At 37.0% G+C, this 26,669-nt stretch overlaps 1 protein-coding gene across 1 annotated transcript in view; it reads left to right on the top strand.

Moving 5' to 3' along the window:
- LOC127840741 (NACHT domain- and WD repeat-containing protein 1-like) overlaps positions 1-26,669 on the top strand; it is a 54,193-nt gene that overhangs the window by 1,987 nt on the left and 25,537 nt on the right. Inside the window, exons 2-12 of the mRNA XM_052369156.1 lie at positions 2,465-2,613; positions 4,800-4,885; positions 8,451-8,567; positions 11,145-11,378; positions 11,782-11,902; positions 13,887-13,997; positions 17,379-17,550; positions 19,826-21,015; positions 23,423-23,493; positions 25,403-25,639; positions 25,928-26,395. Of these exons, the coding sequence (XP_052225116.1) occupies positions 2,511-2,613; positions 4,800-4,885; positions 8,451-8,567; positions 11,145-11,378; positions 11,782-11,902; positions 13,887-13,997; positions 17,379-17,550; positions 19,826-21,015; positions 23,423-23,493; positions 25,403-25,639; positions 25,928-26,395 (2,910 nt within the window). The 5' untranslated portion in view covers positions 2,465-2,510. The remainder of the gene's footprint in view (positions 1-2,464; positions 2,614-4,799; positions 4,886-8,450; positions 8,568-11,144; positions 11,379-11,781; positions 11,903-13,886; positions 13,998-17,378; positions 17,551-19,825; positions 21,016-23,422; positions 23,494-25,402; positions 25,640-25,927; positions 26,396-26,669) is intronic.

Raw genomic sequence — 26,669 nt, 5'->3', positions numbered from 1 at the left:
TGCATGAAGAGGTCCAGTTCTCTAACCTTTTTACAGGTAGCACTGCAAGTAGCAATATTATTGATAACTATAATGTCCCTACGGCCTAAGAATCAAATCAAAAGGTGGAACATTTTCCTTCATTAGGCATATTGCAGCCCTAAATATTTTAATGGTTTTTCAAGCGCTGAAAAGCATGTTTACTGTTAATAGTTTTCGATGATGTTTTCATACCTGTATAGATACTCCATTTCTACATACGCAGTGATTATCCCCACGCTTTTTGAAAAAAAGGTGGGGATATTGTGGTGATCTCCGCCGTCCGTCCGTCCGTCCGTCTGTCCGTCCGTCCTGGCCACTATCTCCTCCTACACTAAAAGCACTAGAACCTTGAAATTTACACACATGGTAGCTATGAGCATATGTGCGACCCTGCACTATTTGGAATTTTGATCTGACCCCTGGGTCAAAAGTTATAGGGGTTGGGGTGGGGCCGCGTCAGAAATTATCACTCATTTTTTTAGGTTATTTTACATTTACTTCTTTATTTCTACACCGATTCACTTCAAATTGATACTGGACCTCACCTATGACAATACGGTCAATCTCAACCATGCATGGCCCCATTCCCAACCCTGGGGCGCCCCGCCCACATAGGCCACACCCACCAAAAATTTCCATTTACTATAATTTTTTCATTTCTACACGGATTCACTTCAAATTGATACTGAACTTTTGTTATGACATTAGGGTCAATCTCAACTATGCATGGCCCCAATCCCAACCCTGGGGCGCCCGCCCACATAGGCCACACCCACCAAAAAATTCCATTTACTATAATTTTTTCATTTCTACATGGATTCACTTCAAATTGATACTGAACTTCTCTTATGACATTAGGGTCAATCTCAACTATGCATGGCCCCATAACCAACCCTGGGGCCCCGCCCACATAGACCACACCCACCCAAAATTGCCTTTACTATAATTTCTTCATTTCTACACCGATTCACTTCAAATTGATATTGAACTTCTCTTATGACAATACAGTCAATCTCAACTATGCATGGCCCCATTACCAACCCTGGGGCGCCCCGCCCACATAGACCACACCCACCCAAAATTGCCTTTTACTATAATTTCTTCATTTCTACACCGATTCACTTCAAATTGATACTGAACCTCTCTTATGACAATACGGTCAATCTCAACTATGCATGGCCCCATTACCAACCCTGGGGCGCCCTGCCCACATATGTCACACCCACCCAAAATTGCCTTTTACTATAACTTCTTCATTTCTACACCAATTCACTTCTAATTGATGATGAACTTCTCTTATGACAATACCGTCAATCTCAGCTATGCATGGCCCCATTACCAACCCTGGGGCACACCTAGGTCAAACATTCGGCGTGGGGATACGCGTCGGCCTCTGCCGCGCCATTTCTAGTTTTTTTTGCTTTTATGTGTTACAGCCTGTGCCATTTGAATTGGGAAAATTAGCGAGATAAATAGTGAAATTTGGAAAAATAGCGCGATTAACAATGAAATTGGGAAAAATTAAGCATTCTAAATATGATTATAAGTAACAGAATTAATATTGTTTTTGAGTGCATGTTCAGGGGGTTTTCTAACAGTTTTGGGCAAAGAGGTCTGGTTAAATTGGGATTTTTTTATTTTAATCAATAAAAGTGGCAAGTTTGGGAATTATTAATCTACAAAAAGCACTAAATTAAAGTGATATATTTTGTAGGGTGTTTAAAAAATAAAGTCGAGATCTAGAGTTAAGAAATCATAAGAGACTTCTTTCTTCAAAAGAACTTTTTTTTTTTTCGAAATTGGGCTTTTTTTTTGGAAATTTTTGTCAGATTTTTGGGAAAAAACATGGAATTTTGCGATTGGAAAGCAGCCAAAAATCGGCGGTAATTTTGAGCCAAAAAAATCACTGATACGGCTCATAAGTATTTGAACTATATCACTTCAATTCTGGATGCATCCATGACTTAAACCAGCACATAATATATTCATTTCAAACCCATTTACAACAGCCTCTCAATTTAAAACTTTTTTAAAAACTTTCTCAGTCAGTTAGTTTTCAGAGGAAATGCATCATTTTAATTGATGAGATTGAACAGATTCAATCTTTGAATATACACAATTATCCCCGGATCATGTTTATTCATTTAACTGAAGTCTGTAGGTGAAAGCAAGAAGTAATAATAGTGGCCTGTACTTAAATGTAATAGATGATGCAGGAGTTTAGATTGGGATTTAATGTCTTAGGTAAAAACTGGCAAATGTAGTAAACTTTAAGTTTTATTTAAATAAAAATAGTTTCATATTGTGTTGTTATCTAAAATAATTATGCAAACTTGCTTTTTTTTATAGATTTCGGCCGATAGTATGTTCCATTGAATGTGTCAGACTTTTTGTTATCCTTCTCATTCTACCTTGTAACTAATCCTGAAGATTTTGTTTACAGTTTAGCAATGTGAAACATGTCATAAACCAAGTACATCAGAAAAGTCATGGCTGCACTGGTAACAGAGAGGGTTTTCTCTGGGTCCATGGAGGATCTTCCTGCTCAAGTGTCCAATGTGGTTCAGGTCTTCATCAGCTCAACGTTCACAGGTAGACTAGTCTCAGTTAATTTTTTTGCCTCCAAGACAGCCTCTTACAGGTTATTTCCCAATATATATTTTTTTCTCAAATGTCAGACCAAAATTACCCTAAAAGATGCCAAACCTTTCAAATAAACTAAATAATTTAATTAATTTGTTTATTAACAAATGGAATACTGTTATTTATTATCATATTAATGTTTCATCTTTCACAATTTCATGGTTAACGTTACGTTTCACGTTATTTTTTTCCAATCTGAGAGTAACAGGCTGTAAAATGTAAAGCCAATAAAATCACTGGTTTTAATAATGATTTTAAAACTGATGTGCCGACAATGTGGTATTACAAAAATGTCTGATGTCTGACCCGGTTTCTTATACGGATTAGACCTGATACTTTACCATATTAGTTGTGAACTTTCTACATGTATTCAATATTATGTTGTCGTGTCTGCAAGAATTAGAATGCCAATACACAAGAAATCCATTTTACAGGACTTTTTCTTGATTTGGGGAAAGGGCCAGGCCTTCCATTTTGGGGGAAAAAATATCGAAAAACTGAGCAAGGGGATTTTTTTCTTCCTAAGTAAGGTTGAAATATAGGAAAAATTGTAAGAAATTCTCTATGGGAAAGAGGCCTTTCTCTTGAGGGAAGGGGCCTATATAACGCCCTTGAAAGAGGAAAAAAAAACCTGTTTCAACACACTGTTTTAACATGCACACTTTTTTCAATGATGTTGTGCAATTATTTAAAGTGCATCTGTTTGTTGATAAGATAGAATTCCTCACACATTTCCATATTTGTTGAAAACATGAAAGAGCCTTGCAGGCAAATGAATGGTTTAAAATATGAACATTTTGCATTCTTTGGTATTATTGTAGACCACAATTGATTATAAATCGCTTTACAATTGATAAACTGCTTATAATGATTCATTATTTAGGTAGCTTTGATTTGATTTATATGGCAATGTTCAATGGTAAATGCTTAGGACAATTTTCCAATTGTAATAAATTGAATACAAATAGTTAATTTTTAAACTTTAACAGGAGTTTTCCCTTTAATTAAAAGACATTTGTTTTAAATACACCTTCAATAGGATGAATACTTAACCTACCACGTGTTAATAACAGTTTTTATTTATTATGCCCCCCTTCGAAGAAGAGGGGGTATATTGTTTTGCACATGTCGGTCAGTCCGTCGGTCGGTCGGTTGGTCAGTCGGTCCGTCCACCAAATGGTTTCCGGATAATAACTCAAGAATGCTTAGGCCTAGGATCATGAAACTTTAAAGGTACATTGATCATGACTGGCAGATGACCCCTATTGATTTTCAGGTCACTCAGTCAAAGGTCAAGGTCACAGTGACTCGAAACAGTAAAGTGGTTTTGGGATAATAACCCAAGAATGCTTATGCCTAGGATCATGAAACTTTATTGGTTCATTGATCATGACTGGCAAATGACCCCTATTGATTTTCAGGTCACTAGGTCAAAGGTCAAGGTCACAGTGACTCGAAACAGTAAAATGGTTTCCGGATGATAACTCAAGAATGCTTACGTCTATGATCATGAAACTTCATAGGTACATTGATCATGACTGACAGATGACCCCTATTGGTTTTCAGGTCACTAGGTTAAAGGTCAAGGTGACTTAAACAGTACAATGGTTTCGGGATGATAACTCAAGAATGCTTACGCCTAGGATCATGAAACTTCATAGGTACATTGATCATGACTGGCAGATGACCCCTATTGATTTTCAGGTCACTAGGTCAAAGGTCAAGGTGACGGTGACTCGAAATAGTAAAATGGTTTCGGGATGATAACTCAAGAACGCTTACACCTATGATCATGAAACTTTATAGGTACATTGATCATGACTGGCAGATGACCCCTATTGATTTTCATGTCACTAGGTCAAAGGTCAAGGTCACAGTGACTCGAAACAGTACATGGTTTCCTGATGATAACTCAAGAACGCTTAAGTCTAGGATCATGAAACTTCATAGGTTCATTGATCATGACTGGCAGATGACCCCTATTGATTTTCAGGTCACTAGGTCAAAGGTCAAGGTCACAGTGACCTGGCTGCAGCTACAACGGACAGCCCATTTGGGGGGCATGCGTGTTTAACAAACATCCCTTGTTATTTATGGTCATATAATTAGCATTCATCTTATTGTATTTTTCATAGATTTTCAAGAAGAGCGAAATTGGATTATGAAACATGCAGTGCCAAGGCTGAGAAAATTTTGTCAGGAAAGGGGACTGGATTTTCAGGTAGAATTAAGCCTCGTTCTGGGAAAACAGTGCTTAATGCATGGGCATAAAGTGTCATCCAAGATTAGCCTGTGCAGTCCACAAAGGCAATTATCAGGGACAACACTTACCGCTTTTATGGATTTTTTCTTTTAAAGAGTTTTTTTTTTAAAAACTTAAATCCAGTTTAGGCAGAAAGTGTTTTCCACACTTGGCTCTGCAGATTCCATGGGCTAATCTGAGACAACACTTTACACACATGCATATGAGTCAGTTATCCCAGAACATGGTTTAATTGTCTATCTTATTGTACTCATGGAACTGTATACCAGCGATATTTGAAAACTAAATGAATGGTTTGATCATAATGCTTTTGATCTGTAATGAATATAATTATGAACAGACATATCTATTCTGAATGGCTCATTTACACTTATGCTACTTACCTGCTTTCAGGAACACGCTGGGAATGCGGATACTTTGATAACAGATGGCACCTTATGCTACTTACCTGCTTTCAGGAACATGCTGGGTATGCGGATACTTTGATAACAGATGGCACTTAGATACCAGATAACAACAAATGCCACGCGCGGGAGTTGAATTCTTCAGCTTTTTTGCATTTATGTTCTGTTAATTTGGTTTTCAAACATATAACATTGTTTGGTCGATTAATGGTATAGTACTTCGTATTGCGGAGCAAGAAAGACGTGAAAAAAACAGTGGATTATGAAAAAGAGATAAAATTTCATCAATAATCGTCATGAATTCGATGATCAGTACGTATTTCAACAAAATAACAATACTTGGAATTAAATCAAGAACGTGCAACTAATCGAAATAAAAGATCAATGTGTCCATTAATGTTACAACAAGTTACATTTTAGTTGAATAACGTATTTGAGGAAATTCAAATGTTTTAAGAGTCGGATGCCAAATTTTCATGGACACTTCTTTTACCGATCATCTTAAAGACAATGGCACTTCGATTCCAGATAACTCGACACTTTTTACCAGATATAACACACTCTATTTAGTGAATCAGAAATGCAGAATTCGCTGTGGAATACTGCTATAGTAAGCAGGCAATAAATACAAATATATGTACTGACGTAAATTAAAAACGAATTACCGAAACATGTTCTTATCCCTTTGGAATATGATAATAAAAGGGAAAGGGAAGTGTAAAGGGAAGTGCTTCCTGTAAGTAGAGCTCAATATAAAGGGAGTTTTCAAATCTCTTCAATTTTGTGGCTACGCATTAGTATCGTCTTCATGATGCGATTCTAATCAGCACCATTGACAAAGGATTTTATGAGGTGTATTGGCCGCTTTAATACCCCTTGCTCCCTTTATCTTGAGTCCTGCTATAAGTTCAATTGAACACAGTCGTGTTGATCCACATGATCCGTTGTATTTTCAATTCTCTTAATCTCAATTTACTACTTACAAACAAGTTAATTATTTAGCAATTATTTTTGGTCGTCACTTGAAATATATTACTTTAGAAATGAGCATTTGAATCTTATTAAAAAATTTCACTTATAATATTAATTTTATAAATTAATAGTAATAAGATTTTTGAAAACGAACAATGCCATTGGTTATATTTAACATGTGTATGTAATTACGTTATGCATAGATTCCCCATGTGTCGGGCTTGACAATGCAAATTGATTCGTACTTCAAAATGTTTGGTAAGAATAGCCATAATATACATAAATGCAGAGCTCCAGCTACGCCTAAATCGAAGGGCGCCGCGCCCTGCCCTCCCGAACCTCCGCCCTGCCCCCCCCCCCCTCCCCCCCCCCGAACCTCCGCCCTGCCCCCCCCCCCCCAAAAAAACATGATTATTCATAAATCTCTCTTATTACATTGTAATTACTTTAATCCTCATTGTAGACATTATATTTGAATGGTTTAATAATAATGGGAATTATACAATTATTTTTAACATATAAATTAACATGCAATAGAAAGCATTCCAGAAACATCCGCGCGCTCGTACGTGCCCTTTTCACAAAATACTGCGCGTCGAAAGTGCCCTTTTGACAAAATACTGCGCGTTGAAAGAGCCCTTTTGACAAAAAAGCCCCCTGCCCTTTTCAAATCCTAGCTGGAGCACTGCATAAATGCATTTCAGGTAGAAGATAAAACTCGGTTATCAGAGTGCCCAATTTGTTAAAAGTCTCCGAAGTGTCCTATATCGGGAATCAAAGTATCCGCAACTTCATGAATACCACCTATTTAAACATGATCTATCTTCGTTTGTATTTCATCGAATACTATCAAAATTTCAGTATTTGAAGCACAGTGATTACTCTACATGCTGGAATATCAAACAATTTCTTGCAATATTTCTAAGTAGTTTTATTTTGTTGAAATGTTTACTGTTCATCCAATTTATGCTGTTTTTCGACCGAATTTTCTATTTATTGGGGAAAAATCTACCATTCTTCCGTGATGTTTTTCTTTGCAATAGAAAAGGATACACCATTTATAAACTCGACCATGCGCCTTGTCTAAAAAACTAATCTTTATCATATAACTTTTTAAAAAACTGATGAACTTACCTCTCGCGCGTGGCTTTTGTTGTTATCTGGTATCCAAGTACCATCTGTTATCAAAGTATCCGCATACCCAGTGTGAGGAAAGGCACCTTGATTGAAATCTTGGTCTTAACCACAATATATTGTGGTGATCTTATCAGATGTTTCTGAGTACTATCAGATCTTGAAGTCAGATTTGTCAAGCATGTTAATCATGGACATTTTGTGGACAGGTATAACAAAATATGCTATTAAAATTATCAACTGCAATCAATGGTTATTGTATCAAATCGTATGGTATCATAAAAAGGGAAACAATGCATTTTTTAGTAGCAACATTTTTTGATTGCCTGATGTTTTATAATAGCCACACCAATTGACATTCTTGGAAAACTTAGCTTATTGAATGTTCATATACATTGAAAGCTCGCTATCAAGATCACCTGTGGGACTATGGAAAAGAGGTCTTAATAGTGAGGTGGTCTTAATGCTGAGTTTTCATGAATTTTGATTGAAAGATAATACAAATGGTAAATAGTCAAACTCAAATGTTGCCGTTCATTGGGTGACAATGGCTTCGTACGCAAACCCGATCGAACCATAACACTGAATCAATTAAGGCGTGAAAATTACTGGTCCTTTAGCGGGTGTCAGTTTAGAACATTTTTGTTGATTGGTACTGATTCAAGTGTTCGTAATAGCTGATTTACAGGTTGATCAGATAAGTGAGTATAATGACAATTGAAATACAGAAGGAAATATAGACTGAAAAATGCTGGTCATCTTAGCAATTTGATTGTAATTACAAGGTGGTCGTTGAGAATGTTTTTCTTCTAGTTTTGTCCAATATTAGTCTGTGCAGTCAACTTAAGCTAATGAGACAAACAGTTTCCATCTTTCCAGGATTTTTGTTAAGAAGAGACTTTTTCAAACAAAAAATATTATAAAGCTATATTTGCCTGTGTAGACTTCACAGGCTAATCTGTGACAACACTACGCATGTCCTCAAGCCTGGTTTTTCCTCTGACACTTGACAGATTGCTGACATGCGGTGGGGTGTTCGAGAAGATGCCATTGATGATCACAGGACCACAGAAATGTGTCTGCATACCATCCATGAGTGTCAGAGAATTTCGCGCGGGCCTAACTTTGTGGTAGGTACATGCCTTACCCACAGAAATGTGTCTGCATGCCATCCATGAGTGTCAGAGAATATCACGCGGGCCTAACTTTGTGGTAGGTACATGCCTTACCCACATGTTTTCAGCACCAGACAAAGTCACTATCCCCCCCACTACTACCGCCTCCCCCTTGTAAACCGAATGAAAGATATTACTTAAACAATAATGTCATAAAAACATGTTCAATCCCTTGGACAAAAATCAAGAATTTATGTTCATAGCATGGCAGACTTTTTTTGTCATGTGTAACAAATTGGCTGGTGCCTCTTCAATACCATGTATGTTATTGTTTTATGGTTTGAACACATTGTTTTTGAACAGAGACAATACATAAGGAACTGATGTAAGTAAACAGAAATTGTATGCTTGTTCATTAAAAAGTTTGCTTATTTACTGGGTTAAAATAATATTATATTGAAACTTGCTTTAATGTTGTGCTTAAAATATAATTGGCTAACCATAATGTCCTTAAAGGCTGCACTTTGTATCTAATTGGCTAACCAATATGTCCTTGAAGGCTGTGCTTTGAATCTAATTGGCTTACCATAATGTCCTTAAAGGCTGCACTTTGAATCTAATTGGCTAACCACAATGTCCTCAAAGGCTGTGCTTTGAATCTTATTGGCTTACCATAATGTCCTAAAAGGCTTTGCTTTGAATCTAATTGGCTAGCCACAATGTCCTTAAAGGCTGTGCTTAAAGTATAATTGGCTAGCCAAAATGTCCTTAAAGGCTGTGCTTGGAATCTAATTGGCTAACCACAATGTCCTTAAAGGATGTGCTTTTAATCTAATTTGCTAACCATAATATGCTTAAAGGCTGTGCTTTAAATCGAATTTGCTAACCACAATGTCCTTAAAGGATGTGCTTTTCGTCTCATTGGCTAACCACAATATTCTTAAAGGCTGTGCTTTGAATCAAATTTGATAACCACAATATCCTTACAGGCTGTGATTTGAATCAATTTTGCTAACCACAATGTCCTTAAAGGCTGCACTTTGAATTAAATTTGCTTACCACTACATCCCTAAAGGCTGTGCTTTGAATCTTTTTTTTTATTATCTTTAAATGATTCCAACATATGATATAAATGTGTTTTCAATACTTTAATGTCAAAAAGAAATTAAAAAAAACACTGCAACACTTCATCTTACAGTCATGTATGTCTTAGATAAGTTTATTTTCAAAAGTGTTAGTGACTGCTCTTCAACTTTGGCATAGACCTGTTAAAAACATTGTGTTTACTTTATTATTTTATTACTTCTTCATTTTTATGCCCCCCTTCGAAGAAGAGAGGGTATATTGCTTTGCTCATGTCGGTCTGTCGGTCGGTCGGTCTGTCGGTCGGTCTGTCGGTCCGTCCACCAGGTGGTTGTCAGACGATAACTCAAGAAGGCTTGGGCCTAGGATCATGAAACTTCATAGGTACATTGATCATGACTCGCAGATGATCCCTATTGATTTTGAGGTCACTAGGTCAAAGGTCAAGGTCACGGTGGCCAGAAATAGTAAAATGGTTTTTGAATGATAACTCAAGAACGCATACGCCTAGGATCATGAAACTTCATGGGTAGATTGATCATGACTTACAGATGACCCTTATTGATTTTGAGGTCACTAGGTCAAAGGTCAAGGTCAGGGTGACCCGAAATAGTAAATGGTTTCCGGATGATAACTCAAGAACGCATACGCTTAGGATCATGAAACTTCATGGGTAGATTGATCATGACTTGCAGATGACCCCTATTGATTTTGAGGTCACTAGGTCAAAGGTCAAGGTCACGGTGACCTGAAATAGTAAAATGGTTTCCAGATGATAACTCAAGAACGCATACGCCTAGGATCATGAAACTTCATGGGTAGATTGATCATGACTCGCAGATGACCCATATTGATTTTGAGGTCACTGGGTCAAAGGTCAAGGTCACGGTGACCCGAAATAGTAAAATGGTTTTCGGATGATAACTCAAGAACGCATACGCCTATGATCATGAAACTTCATAGGTAGATTGATCATGACTTGCAGATGACCCTATTGATTTTGAGGTCACTAGGTCAAAGGTCAAGGTCACGGTGACCGGAAATAGTAAAATGGTTTTCGGATGATAACTCAAGAACGCATACGCCTAGGATCATGAAACTTCATAGGTAGATTGATCATGACTTGCAGATGACCCCTATTGATTTTGAGGTCACAAGGTCAAAGGTCAAGGTCACGGTGACCGGAAATAGTAAAATGATTTTCGGATGATAACTCAAGAACGCTTTTGCCTAGGATCATGACACTTCATAGGTACATTGATCGTGACCTGCAGATGACCCCTATTGATTTTCAGGTCACTAGGTCAAAGGTCAAGGTCACAGTGACAAAAATCGTATTCACACAATGGCTGCCACTACAACGGACAGCCCATATGGGGGGGCATGCATGTTTTACAAACAGCCCTTGTTATATCAGAGTCAATCTTAATTCTTACAATACAAAGATGGCAATTGTTTTTCAAGGCTATCAATAAATAAATCTATTACATTGTTTTCTTTATTGTCCAGGCATTTCTGGGAGACAAGTATGGCTTCCGCCCCTTTCCCTCCGAGATAGAAGAGGAGGAGTTTAAACTATTGAAGAACGCAGCATTGAAGCTGGGCCAAGATCCTGCATTGTTGCTGACCTGGTTCAAGTGTGACTACAACATGGAACCAACCATGTACTGCCTTCAGCCAATCAGCTCTCAATATTCACACTACTTTGACATGAGCCCTGCCAACTCCATTCTGAGACAACAGGTAAGTAGCAGAGAACCAACCAAGTACTTCTTTCAGCCAATCATCTCTCAGTATTCATACTACTTTGACATAATCCCTGCCAACTCTGAGACATCAGGTTATTAGCAGGAAACCAACCATGAACTTCCTTCAGCCAATCAGCTCTCAATATTCACATTACTTTGACATGACCCCTGCCAACTCCATTCTGAGACAACAGGTAAGTAGCAGGCAATCAACCATGAACTGCTTTCAAATATTTAGAGAGTAAATGAAGCACAATGAACGTCTTACCTTTACAAAACCAACTGACAAAGCTTACTGTTTGTTTTGGCGTTAGATTTGGAGATATAAGGAAGCTTCATTGATATACATGAAATACTCATACCAATCACACCAGATATATCCCGGTGTCTTTTTGTAGGCACAGAAAGACTGGTGGAACACAGTGGAGAAACTTACTGGATTGCTCCGTAACACCGCAGATAGCCTTCATTTTGAGGGGAAGCTTTCCTTTGCACAGAGGCACAAATATTTCATGTCAGGTAACATGACTTCCTTGGAAACAAACAAATTGGTGTCAGAATTGTGCTCTGAGAAAGCTGGGATTCGTGCACATGCATACAATGTCCTCCCAGATAATCCTTAGCAGTCCACACAGGCTAATCAGGGTGACACTTTCAGTCTCAACTAGAGGTTTGCAAAGAAGAGACATTCTTAAAACGAAACAAACCATACAAGCACAAAGGGTTGTCCTTGATAAGCTTGTGCTGACTGCACAGGCTAACTGTTTGATGATACTATGCGCACATGCATTAAGCCATGTTTTCCCAGAGTGCTGTTCATCAGTAACACATTTTCACCTTGATCAGTAAATAATCATCTTAGTGTTCAAATGTGTAGCTATGACATTTCACCCATGTTAGTATTGGAGTTTACACTATATTTCACAGGTTTATAACATATTTTATAGTTGTCTTTAAAGGAGTTATTAAGAAAATGTTTACATGTGTAATGTATGAATTTTACAATATGTAATTGTTATGTAGTTTGACTTTGTTTTGTTTCATCTCTTACATCTTATTAGCATTGAATTTGTAATATATATATAATATAAATATATAAATAATATAAGTGATGATGATAATTATAATGATGTTAAATTTATGGTTAATTTTATAATTATTGTGATGCAAATCATTTCAAAATGACAAAATCAGGTCATCCTCTGTTATTGCAACACTTTATTATGGCCCCGGTAGGGTGGCATATAGCAGTTGAACTGTCTGTCAGTCTGTCCATTCTTCCGTCCGAAAACATTGTCCATAACTTTTGCAATATTGAAGATAGCAACTTGATATTTGGCATGCATGTGTATCTCATGAAGCTGCAAATTTTGAGTGGTGAAAGGTCAAAAGTAACAAAATACAATCTTAGGGAAGTAATAAGCTTTAAAAGGGAGATAATTTATAAACCTGCTAAATGATATATTGAAATTTTATTTCAAAGCGGTGCCATAGGGGGCATTGCGTTTCTGGTAGCGGATCCGTGGTCTAGTGGTAACACACTGGCTTCACAATCCAGAGATCGCTGGTTCGATCCCCCGCTGCACCTAATCTACTAACTCGTCTTTCGCATGAGACGTTAAACCGAGGTGCAGTGTACTAGGTGCTATACACCGGGCACTAAAAAGACCCAGGGTCACCTCTGGAACGGGGTGTCTCCTGTATCTTGCACTATTCCCCGTAACCAACTAGCACGTCTTTCTGGGGGCGATGGCCATATGGAAACAATCCCGGTGCACTCGATAAAAAACAAAAACAAACAAACAAACATTGTGTTTCTGACAAACACATCTGTTGTTTATAATTACATAACCATTACATTATTTTCTTGAAATAAATTGCTAAACAAGCTTGTGTAATATTTGAAGTGGAAAATGAATGGTGTCAATGTAAATAAAAGCCACAGGAAACATAAATTGACTGGTTACTGTTAGACAGTATGATCTACGCATCATAATTATATACCAGGAGCAATCTGAAATCACAGATTTGAGTAGGCAAGAGGTATTTTACAGCCTTGAATGGAGTGCCTTCAAATTTTGATTATCAGATAGTATGTAAGAGATATGAGCCTCAGCATTCTGGGAAAACTGGGCTTAAAATGTGTGCGTACAATGTCATTCCAGAGTAGCCTGTCAATCCACACAGGGTTGACACTTTTCGTCTAAACTGGATATTCGTTAAGAAGAGACTTCCTTTAAATATTTTTTTTCCATAAAAGTGAAAAGTGTCATCCCTGATAGCCTGTGGGTACTGCACAGGCTAATCAAGGACGACTCTTTATGCACATGCATTAAGCCCAGTTTTCTCAGAAGGCGGCTCATGACCTGATTTCTATTCAATATTTCAGTGACATATTGCATTACATTGTAGTGTTATTTTTCATGTGTGCATTGAACATGTATTTGTTTGCAATCTTGAAATAAATGAAAACTATAGAAAACAAACAACAAACACATTTCAGTGACAGAAAGCGAGGTCCAGGAAGGTCTTCTGTCAGGTGTGGAGGTTAAACACAAGGCAGTCTGCTTTATACGCAGGCTAGATGGCATTGAACCAACACACTATATTTCAGGTGAGTACTTGTTTAATTCCTTAAGTTTAAACATTTCAGCCTTCCTCTGTGAAAAGGGGGTTAAATGATGTGCATAAATTGTAGTCCTCACAGGCTATCAGTGACAACACTTTCAGCCTAAAGTAGATTTTTGCGAAGAAGAGACTATTTTTAAACAAAAAAAATCATAAAAACAAAAAGTGTCGTCCCTGATAAGCCTGTGCAGACTGCTCAGGCTAATTTGGGACAACAGCACTTTCTCCCTAGACTGGATTTTAGTCAAGTAGAAACTTTTTTTAAATGAAAACTTTCATAAAAGATTTTCCGGTGCGGACTACACAGGCTTATCTGAGATGATACTGTACACAAATGCATTAATCACGGGTGTCCCAGAGTTTGGCTCAAGTAGACCCTTATTGGAGGTAAGAGCAAAACTGTTTTATCTGCTGAACATTCTCACGCCAATCTACACAGGCTAATCAGGGACGGCACTTTACACACAATCCATTCAGCCCTAGCATCATATATTTTATATAATATGCATAAAATAATCTACAGTGGAGTTCCTAGTGTCTTATATATGGGTCCAATAATCTACAGTGGAGTTCCTAGTGTCTTATATATGTGTCCAATAATCTACAGTGTGAATTTCTAGCGTAGTTAATATGCGTTAACTTTGGATATAGCTGTTAATGCGTAATGACTTAAAAATATGTCGTTTAAATTTTAAAACTTTAACATGTACATACTTTTTTTGCAGTATTTATCTCCCTTGTTTAACCTGGTTCAGTAATCTATTTTTAGTTCTGCTCTGTAATTTGGGAAGATATTGATCATTGATAAATGGACTGTTCTGCGGGAAAATAGACTCTTCTGCCAGTGCTCTCAGAACTGTATAAAATAAGTTGTTTTGGCTGATTAAATCGCCTCTTGATGCTTTCTTGAAAAGGTAACAGCTCTTGAAAATGGTTGGAATTTTGAAATAATTAAACTCTAAATTATTGTAACACCAGCATCAAGACATTTTGGCATTATTTTCTAAATTATTCTTATTATTTAGATTATTTTTATTTGGTATTTTCTAAATTTAGAAAGACTCTATTTTATTTCAATAACTTTAGTAAATTCTTCTTATTTTTACATTTGATTCACTGAAGTTTCCTCATCTCCATAAATATTGTTCTTTAGATTAGTTAGACCTATTTTCTAAACTAGATTTTTGAAGCATTTTCTAGGCTTACAGTAACATATGTTTATATCAGTTTTTTTGACAGATTGTGAACTTTTTTTTACATTCATTAAGGTATTTGCTGTATTTTGTTCATTTTTTTTACGATACTTAGATTCTTTAGACTCGGCTTGTACCTGTTCTTAATTCTCTGTCATTGTTCTTCATTTTCCGAGTTCTTGGAATAAAAGTTAGTTATTTTCGTAAAAGCTGCTTTGGTTTTCACTTATAGATTAATTCTTTGTGTGTATTCAGGCATATCTGACTGGATGCCTTTAGTTAATTGAATTACAACCAGTCAGTGGTGTCATCCTGACCGGAAATAATCGTCGAATAAATTTTTCCGCATTACGTAAGTGCTCACAAAGTTACATAATTTGTAACCGTCCCATGACAGGTTCACCTGCGTTAGCGAACGAGACCACACTACCACACCTGGATACGACAATTGAATTTGAAAATGGTTTGGATCGGTAAAAAAACATGGCTGCCAGGGGGGTCTTTTTCCTTATATTTATATAGTAAAAAAGCGTGTGAACACTCTAGAAGTCACATTTTTTGCCTAATCATCATGAAATTTTGTCAAAACATTAGTTATGTTGATGTCTCGGATGAGTTTGAAAATGGTCGTGATCAGTGAAAAAACACGGCCGCCAGGGGGTGGGGCAGTTTTCTTTATATGTACTAGTATATAGTGAAAACATGTGAACAGTTTAGAAGACAATTTTTTTGCCCAATTTTCATGAAATTTGGACATATCTTGGAAGAGTTCAAAAATGGTTCAGGTCTGTTAAAAAACATGGCCGCCAGGGGGCCATTTGTTGTTCATTCTTCATGAAACTTGGTTAGAACATTTGTTCCATTGATATCTTGGGCTGCAAAGAACAGGTCATTTCTTTTTATCTCAGGTGAGCGACTTTGGGCCTTTCAGGCCCTCTTGTTTTGTAACAAACTTCTATTACTGTTAATATTTGTAAAAACGACTTTCTATTTGTAAAATGTGTATATATAAATAATAATTATAATCGATACATTGTTTTGCAAATATTCCAGTGTTGTTGTTTTGATTAATAAGTTTTACAAGATTTTCACGTGTTACCATATTCTTTTTCTTAATTGGCAATAAAATAATAAAATGCCAAACATGTGTAATAGAATCAGTCAACATAATAACAATAAAATACCTACAAACACCCTATCCTATTTCTCTCTACAAACAATAACCATGCTGTCAGAGCTAAAAAGGGTACTGACTATTTAGGGGTAGATAAGACTTTGACTTATAAGGGTTTTCTAGAGATAAGAAATTCGTATGAAATGAGTAAAACCCTGTTTTCTCAGAGCAAGACTTATTTGAATGTTTGCAGGCTGGTTCATACATTTAACCCAGTTTTCTCAGAGGGAGACTTATTTGAATGTTTGCAGGCTGGTTAACACATTTAACCCCATTTTCTCCGAGCAAGGCTTATTTGAATGTTTGCAGGCTGGTTAACACATTTAACCCCGTTTTCTCCGAGCAAGGCTTATTTGAATGTTTGCAGGCTGGTTAACACATTTAACCCCATTTTCTCCGAGCAAGGCTTATTTGAATGTTTGCAGGCTGGTTAACACATTTAACCCCGTTTTTTCAGAGCGAGGCTCATTTGAATGTTTGAAGGCTGGTTCATACACAAAATCAATTTCTCAGAGGGAGACTCAATTAAATGTTTGCAGGCTGGTTAACACATTTAACCAAATTTTGTCAGACGACGCTCAAATGAATGTTTGCAGGCTGGTTAACACATTTAACTATGTTTTCTCAGAGCAAGGCTCATTTCAATGTTTGCAGGCTGGTTAACACATTTAACAGTTTTCTCAGAGGAAAGCTCAATGGAATGTTTGAAGGCTGGTTAACACATTTGACCACATTTTCTCAGAGTGAGGCTCAATTGAATGTTTGAAGGCTGGTTTACACATTTAACCCCGTTTTCTCAGAGCAAGGCTTATTTGAATGTTTGCAGGCTGGTTCATACATTTAACCGCATTTCCTCAGAGCAAGATTCAATTAAATGTTTGCAGGCTGGTTAACACATTTAACCCTGTTTTCTCAGAGGGAAGCTCAATGGAATGTTTGCAAACTGGTTAACACATTTAATACCGTTTTCTCAGAGCGAGGCTAAATTGAATGTTTGCAGGCCGGTTCACAGACCTGAAAGATGGCGGTGTTGATTTGGAGGCCCAGGAACTGAGAGAGAGGCTGTGTATGGAACTTGTACCATCTGTTATACCGCCCAGTCAGCTGTACCGTTATACCGTACCATGGGATGGGAACAAGGGAGTCAGCACTGCAAACGAAGATCAAAATAGGTCAGCTGGCATTACAAGGCTATCACTTCCTGTTATATACTGCAAAATAATTATTTTTCATTGGACATTAATTTTGTTGATTTTGTGGGTAGGCCAATTAATGAATTTAACGCAAACACATCCAAAAATGACAGACGCAAAGTCCTCATTTTTTCTCCAGAATCGGACATTGAATAATTTATGCGTCCACCAAAAAGTCATTATTTGAAAAACCCAAAAATGTAAGGCTGATAAATAAGTATATATGATTTCACTGTAATTGCCTTAAAATGACTGTCAAAAACATATGTTCAGGAACATGTGATTATTATTAATATACCTTACCATGGCACGGGAACAAGGGAGTCAGCGTGGAACTGGAAGAGCATGAAAGGTAAGTGCGTAAATTGTCACTCCAGACGAGCCTGCCACACTTTCTGCCTATACTGGATTTTCCAATAACGTGGACAATTTTGTCTCAGATAAGCCTGTGAAGTCTGCACCGGCTAATCAGGGACAACACTTTCCCCGTAGGCTTGGTTTTCATTCAAAAGAACAGGTAAGTCAGCTATGTACAGGAGGAGCATCAGAGGTGAGCGCATAACTAGGCCAATTCTGCATGTTTCTTACTGTACAATGATTTATATTTGTCAGTATGAAATTTAGTAGGCTTTTAAATAAAGACCCTTTGGTTCACACGTACATTTGTGGATTTCTGATTTTGGAGGAAAAAATGATTAATGCTGCGTCTGTCATTTTCCAATGTGTTTGTGTTAATTCAAGGATTGGTTTACCTACACATTTAATGAAATTTAATTTTCCACAAATTATACTGATTTATCAGTAATTTCCTAAAAATGACTTTCAAAAATATCTGTAAAGGTACTATTGGTAATTATCAAAAGTTTAGTAATGGTAAATTATTTTAATAAGATGCATGGTGCAAAGATGTACATTTCAGATACAAAATTTTGATAAAACAGTTTTATAAACAGTATTTATCTATTTTTTTTATTATTATTATTAATAATTTTTTTTATAGAAATTTTAGTGTCACTGGCAAAATAGCCATCATAATCACTCCATGAAGGTTTTCTAATTAGGTATGCATACGTATGTGAATTGAATTATGTGTAAAATTAAAACAATGCAACCTCCCTTAATCTTAACACCAATTTGAATGAAAGTCATCTTATTATACTGAATGCATCAAGTCTGGCTCTGGGGAAAACGAGCGTCATGTGTGTGTGTAAAATGTTGTCCCACATTAGTTTCGCAGTAATTGAATTTTCATTTAAAGAAATTCTCTTTTTAACACAAATCCAGTCTAAGCGGAAATGTTTGTTCCTAATAAGCCTGTGTAGTCCACACAGGCTTATGTTGGACACTTAACACACATATATAAGGACTAGTTTTCCTAGAACGAGGTTCCACTTCATAAACTCGCCATTACAGCTTTTGATATTTCTTTCTTTTCTGACATTCCAAAATTTTGTGCCAGTTCTTAACAGATTTTTCAAGGTGTTTTTAAAACAGTTTACGCAAAATTTAACTTTTTGCCTATGTAATGACTAATCCAATAATGCGTTATTCCTTAAATAATTCTGATCTTTCTGCTTTCTGCTCCAGGTATGTCAACCTTTTTACCTCAGGTACATCAATTATTCCAATCTTTCTGCTTCAGGTACATAAAACATTATGATTTTTCTAATACGGTACATACAAAACATTCCGTTCTTTTCTAATTCATGTACATCAAATCATTTCGATCTTTCTACTTCATGTACATCAAATTTTTCTATCTTTCTACTTCATGTACATCAAACATTCCATTCTTTCTACTTCATGTTTATCAAACATTTCGATCTTTTTACTTAATGTACATCAAACATTCTTATCTTTCTATTTCATGTACATCAAACATTCCATTCTTTCTACTTCATGTTCATCAAACATTCCGATTTATCTACTTCATGTGCATCAAACATTCCATTCTTTTCTTCTTCATGTACATCAAACATTTCGATCTTTCTACTTTATGTACATCAATCATTCTATTATTTCTACTTCATGTACATACAACATTTCATTCTTTTTACTTCATGTACATCAAACATTCCATTATTTCTACTACATGTACATCAAACATTCCATTCTTTCTAATTCATGTACATCAAACATTTTTATCTTTCTACTTCATTTAGATCAAACATTCCATCATTTTTACTTCATGTACATCAAACATTCTGATCTTTCTACTTCATGAACATCAAACATTATGTTCTTTCTACTTCAGGTACATCAATCAGCTAGGGGAAGACTTTATTACGAGCCTAGAAGAAATTATCAAACATGAACTAAATGAGTCTGAGACCGCTAGATTCAGGACCCCACTGTTTGAGGAAATACTTCATCATGTCAGCTTTGCCAAAACCAAATGTACAACATTTTGTGGCAGAGACAACCTCATTAAAGAAGTCCATGATAAAGTGAACAAGTCCTTTACTTTAGATGATGATATTGCTGAGGTTAAAACAGAAGATGCAGTTCTCAACATGAATAAAGCAATGGAGGAGGCAGTTAAACAACAACAACTGGCTATGTCTGCCTACTTAAAGTCTATTGGGGTGACATATGTTGTTGGAGACGAATATACTGATATGGAGAGTGATTCAAAACACAACCCTCGAGATACTTTTACCGAGATTCCAGTTCACACAAAGTTTAATAGACCTTTGATTATTATCGGGAAATCTGGCTCCGGTAAGACAGCCATAATGGCAAAACTTTTTCAGACCTCTCCTTCTTTTCTGTCCCCTTTGAAATCCATTACTATGGTACGTTTTTTAGGGACATCGACAATGAGTACGAGCATACGAGAGACACTGATAACTCTGTGCGAGCAAATCAGGACCCTTTACAAAGTTCAGGACCCGTTTGGTCTAGATTTTGAATCCGACTACCAGTTTCTGGTTCGCTACTTCGCATCACTGCTTTGGAGGATAAATACCACCAACAGGCCACTCACGATAATTCTAGACTCCGCCGACCAGTTGAACGTGGCCGACCACGCCCACCTGTTCAACTGGCTGCCACACAAGCTACCAGTCACTGTGCGAATGATAGTCTCCTTGGTAACGGATAGGACTGACTGCTTGACCAATATCAGACTGGTTTTCCCATTTGTCGATCGGTTTGTTGAGATAACTGATCTAGACAGAGGGGTAGCAGACAATATTATCAACATGACGAATAAGGCACAACACCGCCACCTGTCAAAGAAACAGAAGAATTTTGTATTGGAGCAGTTTGCCAAATGCTGTCTGCCTCTGTATTTGAAAGTGCTGGTAGATATGTCCTTGTCATGGCGTTCCTACACTGACCTAGACCCTGGGTCGTTGGGTTCAAGCATCAAAGAGGCGATCAAATTCCTTTTTAACAATCTGGAGAAGGCTCATGGAGAGGTTTTGGTCAGAAAAAGCTTGGGTAAGTGCCTCATTAATATGTGCGTACAGGATCTCAATACCAAATCTAATTTTGATGGGATAGGCTTTAAATATTTATGCCTCATTCTCGGAAAACAGGGCTTAATGCATGTGAGTTAAGTTCCGTCGCACTTTGGCATATGCAGTCTGCAAAGGCTAATCAAGGACGAAACTTTCCACTTTTATTTAATTTTGTATGCCCCCAGATCAAATGATTGGGGGAATATTGTTTTTTTATGCCCCTGGATCGAATGATCGGGGGTATATTGTTTTGGGCCTGTCTGTTTATCATTTATTCATTGATTGTATGTGTGTGTCCCAAAACTTTAACCTTGGTCATAACTTTTGCAATATTGAAGATATCAACTTGATATTTGGTATGCATATGTATCTCATGGAGCTGCACATTTTGAGTGGTGAAAGGTTAAGGTCATCCTTCAAGGTCAAAGGTAAAAAAACAAATCCAAGGGAAGTAATAAGCTTTAAAGGGAGATAATTAGCTTTACCTGCCAAATGATAAAAAAATCAAATAAATCAAAGCTTTGTTTCTGACAAACACATCTCTTGTTATTTAAAGAAATTATTTTCTTAGCCAAAATCCACTCTAGGCAGAAAATGTCATCCCTGATTACTCTATGCAGACTGCACAGACTTATCTTGGACAACACTCTAAGAACATGCATTCAGCCCTCAGTTTTCCCAGAGGGCTCATATTTGTTTGAGGGAAACTTTCATCATAATATTTATATTGTAATGACCCAGTCAGGTCATTATACGCCTATTTGTTTCATGTTTATACTTACGTGGAATGCAGTTTCATAGTGATACTACTAATAATTATAATGATAATAATGATGATGATGATGATGATGATGATAATACTAATAATAATTGCACTTACCTTGTTTTTCACGTAAGGCTGGCTATGTCCTTTGTTTACATCACTTTAACACTATAATCCATCTCTTTTCCATTACTTTTCCATTATAACGAATTATAAAGTGCATGAATAGAACACCAAGTATGACATTAACTGTTTCCATTTGTTCCTGTTGTTTATAGACAGGCCATATTTCTGCATTTGTATGTAAATGTTATGAATAAATCTGACCTGTCGTGGCCGCTAGGACGCCGAATTTGCCAGCATCATGATGGATTCTGACAGCTCAGGCTGACAGATTGTTATTGGTTGATTTTACGAGCTGTCAGAATCCTATTGGCTGATTGGGATGATGCTGGCAGGCTGTCATATGGTCATTGGTCAGTTAAGGTCACGTGGGCACTTTTGAGAAAGTATATAAGGGCGGTAGATTTCAAAATTGTTAGCACAAATGCCATCTTGGTAGCTCCACTTGACTGGGCAGTAAAGTAAGTAAAACATCTTGGGTAACTATAAATAACTTTAAAAAGTACTTTTGAGAAAGTGTCCACCCAAACTTGTCTATATTTGAAATAACATATTTAACCTTTTAAGTAAATATATATATTTAAACTGCCGCCAGTCTTGTTGTAAGAATATAACTCACAAAGAAAACCAATAAACCCATCCTGACGGACACTACAATATGTACAGTTATTTTTAATCCTATAAAAAATGTATTGTCCAAGTACATACACTTGTATGAATTCTATATCTATATTCACCAACGTACTTGTACATGTATTTAATGGTATGCAACCTTTCATATAATTATGTTCACCTTTGTTATGAATGAACCCTTACCCTAGATTGAGCTGTGTTTGGGAGTAATTTGCTTAATGCATGTGCGTAAAGTTTTGTCATGGATTAGACTGTGCAGCCCGCATAGACTAATCAGGGATGCCACTTTCCTTTTGTATGGAATTTTTCATTGAAAGGAAGTCTCTTCTAAGGAAAATTAAAGTCAGTTTAGGGCAAAAAGTTTCATCCCTGATTAGGCTGTATGGGCTGTGCAGGCTAATCTGGGATGACATTTTTTGCACATGCATTAACCCAGTTTTCCCAGAGGGATGCTCATATTTATTTAACAAAAATTAGATACAACATTTATGATTACAGTGATATATGATCATATAAATGTTTTACATATTATATCATGAATTCTTTGTCTATATTCACAAATGCCCTTGTACACGTGTTTAAATTGTATGCAACCTTTTATGTAATTATGTTCACCTTTTAAATCATTAAAACCTTAAGCCCTAGATCCTAGTTATTTGTAATGATGCTGCATGTGTCTACTTGTTATAAGGTTGCTTTGGCATAATGGTTGTGGAGTCAGCCTAGCAACAGAGAGTTCACTGGTTCGATCCCCACTGTGAGAGCATTCTTTTGATCTCTCCATAGACACCAAGTATTTGCCAAGGCAACGGACTCCTGAGCGTTTTAATAAGCCTTAAATAGGTTAACTCTATGTGTCTACTGCTAGGGTACCTGTGTGCGGCCAGAGATGGGTTGTCAGAGATCGAAATAGAAGACCTCCTGTCATTGGATGATGAGGTATGTGGGCCAATGTAAACAAAGATCATATAATGGCTATAAGAAATTTCAGTTGTAAACAATTATTATGATCCTTTTGCTTGGAAAAACTGGCTTAATGTATGTGCGAAAAGTGTTGTCCCAGATTAGCCTGTGCAGTCCACACAGGTTAATAAGAGATTACACTTTTGGTTCTTATGGAATTTTTCGTTTAATGCTTAATGCACTTGCTAATCAAGGATTGCTCTTTCAGCTTTTATTGTATATTATGTTTGAAAGAAGTCTCTTCTAAACAAAAATCCAGTCCAAGCGGAGTGTCTCATCCCATATTAGACTGTGTAGACTGTTGGCTTTCTTGCCAGTGATGATATTAGTTACCTTCCTTACTAGTGATGATATTTGTTGCCTCCCATGCTAGTTATGATATTAGTTACCTCCCTTACTAGTGATGATATTTGTTACCTCCCATGCTAGTTATGATATTTATTATCTTCCTTATTAGCGGATATATTTATTGCCTCTCTTGTAAGAGATTATTTTTGTTATCTCCTTTGGCAGAAATAATAATTATTAACTCCATTGCCAGTGATGATATTTGTCGCCTCCCTTAAATATGATGATATTTTGTTCCTTCCATGCTAGTTATGCTATTTGTTATCTTCCCTACTAGTGATGATATATGTTGCCTCCTGTGCTAGTGATGAAATTTGTAATCTCACTTGCCAGTAATGATATTTGAAGCCTCTCTTAAATGTGATGATGTTTGTTATTGCCCTTGCCATTGATTATATTTGTTATCTCCCCTACTAGTGATGATACATAGTTGTTTCCCCCATTGACAGTAACTGTATTTGTAGTCTCCCTTGCCAGTGATGATATTTGTAGTTTTGCTTAAATGTGATGTTTGTTATCGCCCTTGCCAGTGATATTTGTTGCCTCCCTTGAATACGATGATATTTTGTTTCTCTCTTGCCTGTGATAATATTTGTAATTTCCCTTCTTAGTGATGATTATTATTGCCTCCCTTGTAGTGATGATATTAGTTATCAATCTTTGCAGTGATATATGTTATTACCCTTTCCATGATGATGTTTGTTATCTCACTTGCTAGTGAACATATTGTTATCTCCCTACTAGTGAATATATTTGTTATCTCCATTGCAAGTGATGATACTTGTTATATCCCTTGCCAGTAATTCTATTTGTTATTTCCCTTGACAGTTATGATATTAAGTGCCTCCCTTGCCGGTGATATTTGTTATCTCCCTTGCCAGTGATGATATTTGCTATATCCCTTGCCAGTGATGATTTTTAGCGAGGTAGTATATACCTTTTTAGTAAGGTATTGCCATAGCCTGTTCGTCATCCGCCGCCCCCTGTCAGCCGTCCGCCGTCAGCTGTCCGCCGGCGTCGTGATAAAACCTTAACATGGGCTCTTAAATCAAAGTGCTTCCACCTACAACTTTGAAACTTCATATGTAGATGCACCTTAATGAGTACTACACGCAAGACCCATTTTGGGTCACTAGGTCAAAGGTCAAGGTCACTGTGACCTAAAAAAAATAAAAAAATTATGACAACCTTTCGCAGCCGAGCTTGGCACCCGTTATGTAGTGCTCTTGTTTTATATCCATTTCCATTAATGATATGTTATATACCTTGCCAGTGATGATTTTTGTTGTCTCCCTTACTTGTGATAATATTTGTTACCTCCCTAGCCAATGATGAAATTTGAAATATCCCTTACCATTGATGATATTTATTATATCCCTTGCCATTGATGATATTTGTTATATCCCTTGCCATTGATGATATTTGTTATATCCCTTGCCATTGTATGATATTTTTATCTCCATTTCCATTGATGATAATGCCCCACCTTGCCGGTGATAATATGAATCTCACTGGTCACAAAAAACTATCCTTGCAGGTTCTTCAAGACACCTACATCTACCATCTTCCCCCTGACCCTGAGGTGATACGCCTTCCACCATTACTATGGAAACGAGTCCAGTTTGACATCCGAGAGTACGTTGTAGAGCGACAGTCTGGAGGGCGCAAGGTGATTGGCTGGTACCACAGGCAATTTTCGGAGGTGGCGTACGAGAGGTTCTGCAATAAAGATGTGAGACAACACCTACACAAGGCTCTCGCAGAATATTTTCAGGTAAGCAAAGGTTTCATCGTGTGTCCCATTCAGTTAAACTGGGCTAAGAATTTCCTCCATAGTATGGCTTTTGTGAATTCTTTTATCACTGTGAGGAATTGAATTGTTTTACCTAAAGCTTATTAATGAAATAGCCTTTAATTTTCTCATATAAACACAGATTCATCAAAGTTCTTTATGTCCTTTCTCTTTGTTTAATGATGGCCATTACAAGCGAATTTACATGAACATTTAACAGATGTGTTCGTGGTGGACCAAAATGCTAGTGATTGTATGTGTTTCTTAAAGGGAATCTGGAGCACACAGTGTAAACCCCTCCAGCTAATAAAAGGAAAAAAGGGCAGCTACACGAAAGCTGTGAGACAGGTTCCATCCCAACCAATCAAAATCAGTGAGACTCTGTACAACACGCGAAAGCTGACCGAGCTACCCCACCATCTTATCAACAGTGGCCAGTTTGAAACAGTCCTCAATGAGCTTTTTTGTGACCCAGATTGGCTCTATGCCAAGTGCTTGATTCTGACCTTGACCTCTGTCATGGAAGATTTGAAGCTTGCAGATGCACTCTGCAATGAATTGTTGAGATCCAAAATGGCAGGAATTAAAGCGTCAAGTTCAGGGAAGCAGAAAAATACGCAAGATGAGGTTGTCTTGGAGACGGAAAGGAAAGTTCTGGAAGGAATTCGCTTGGTGTCAAGAATGATTCTTTTAGCAGCTGACAGTATAAGGAAGGATCCAGTCAATCTGCCAGTGATGGTATGAAATTAAGCTGCATTCTGGGATAACTGTGGTGACTATATGGGCGTAAAATGTTGTTCCAGATTAGCCTGTGCAGTCTGCACAGGCAAACGAGAGACGACCCTTTCAGCTTGTATAGAGTTTATAATTTAATCAACTTTTTTTCTTATAAAAAATCAAGTTTAGATGGAAAGTGTTGTTCCTGATAAGCCTGGCCCTAAGCCCAGTTTTCCCAGGTTGCAGCTCAATTAGATACAATGGCTTGTTATATTTTCCTTTAAAATTGGTAAAA

Source organism: Dreissena polymorpha, chromosome 8 (genome assembly GCF_020536995.1).
Source record: "Dreissena polymorpha isolate Duluth1 chromosome 8, UMN_Dpol_1.0, whole genome shotgun sequence".
NCBI classification, from domain to species: domain Eukaryota; kingdom Metazoa; phylum Mollusca; class Bivalvia; order Myida; family Dreissenidae; genus Dreissena; species Dreissena polymorpha.
Note: the sequence above shows the minus strand (reverse complement) of the source record. Positions and strands in the feature narration are given on the sequence as shown.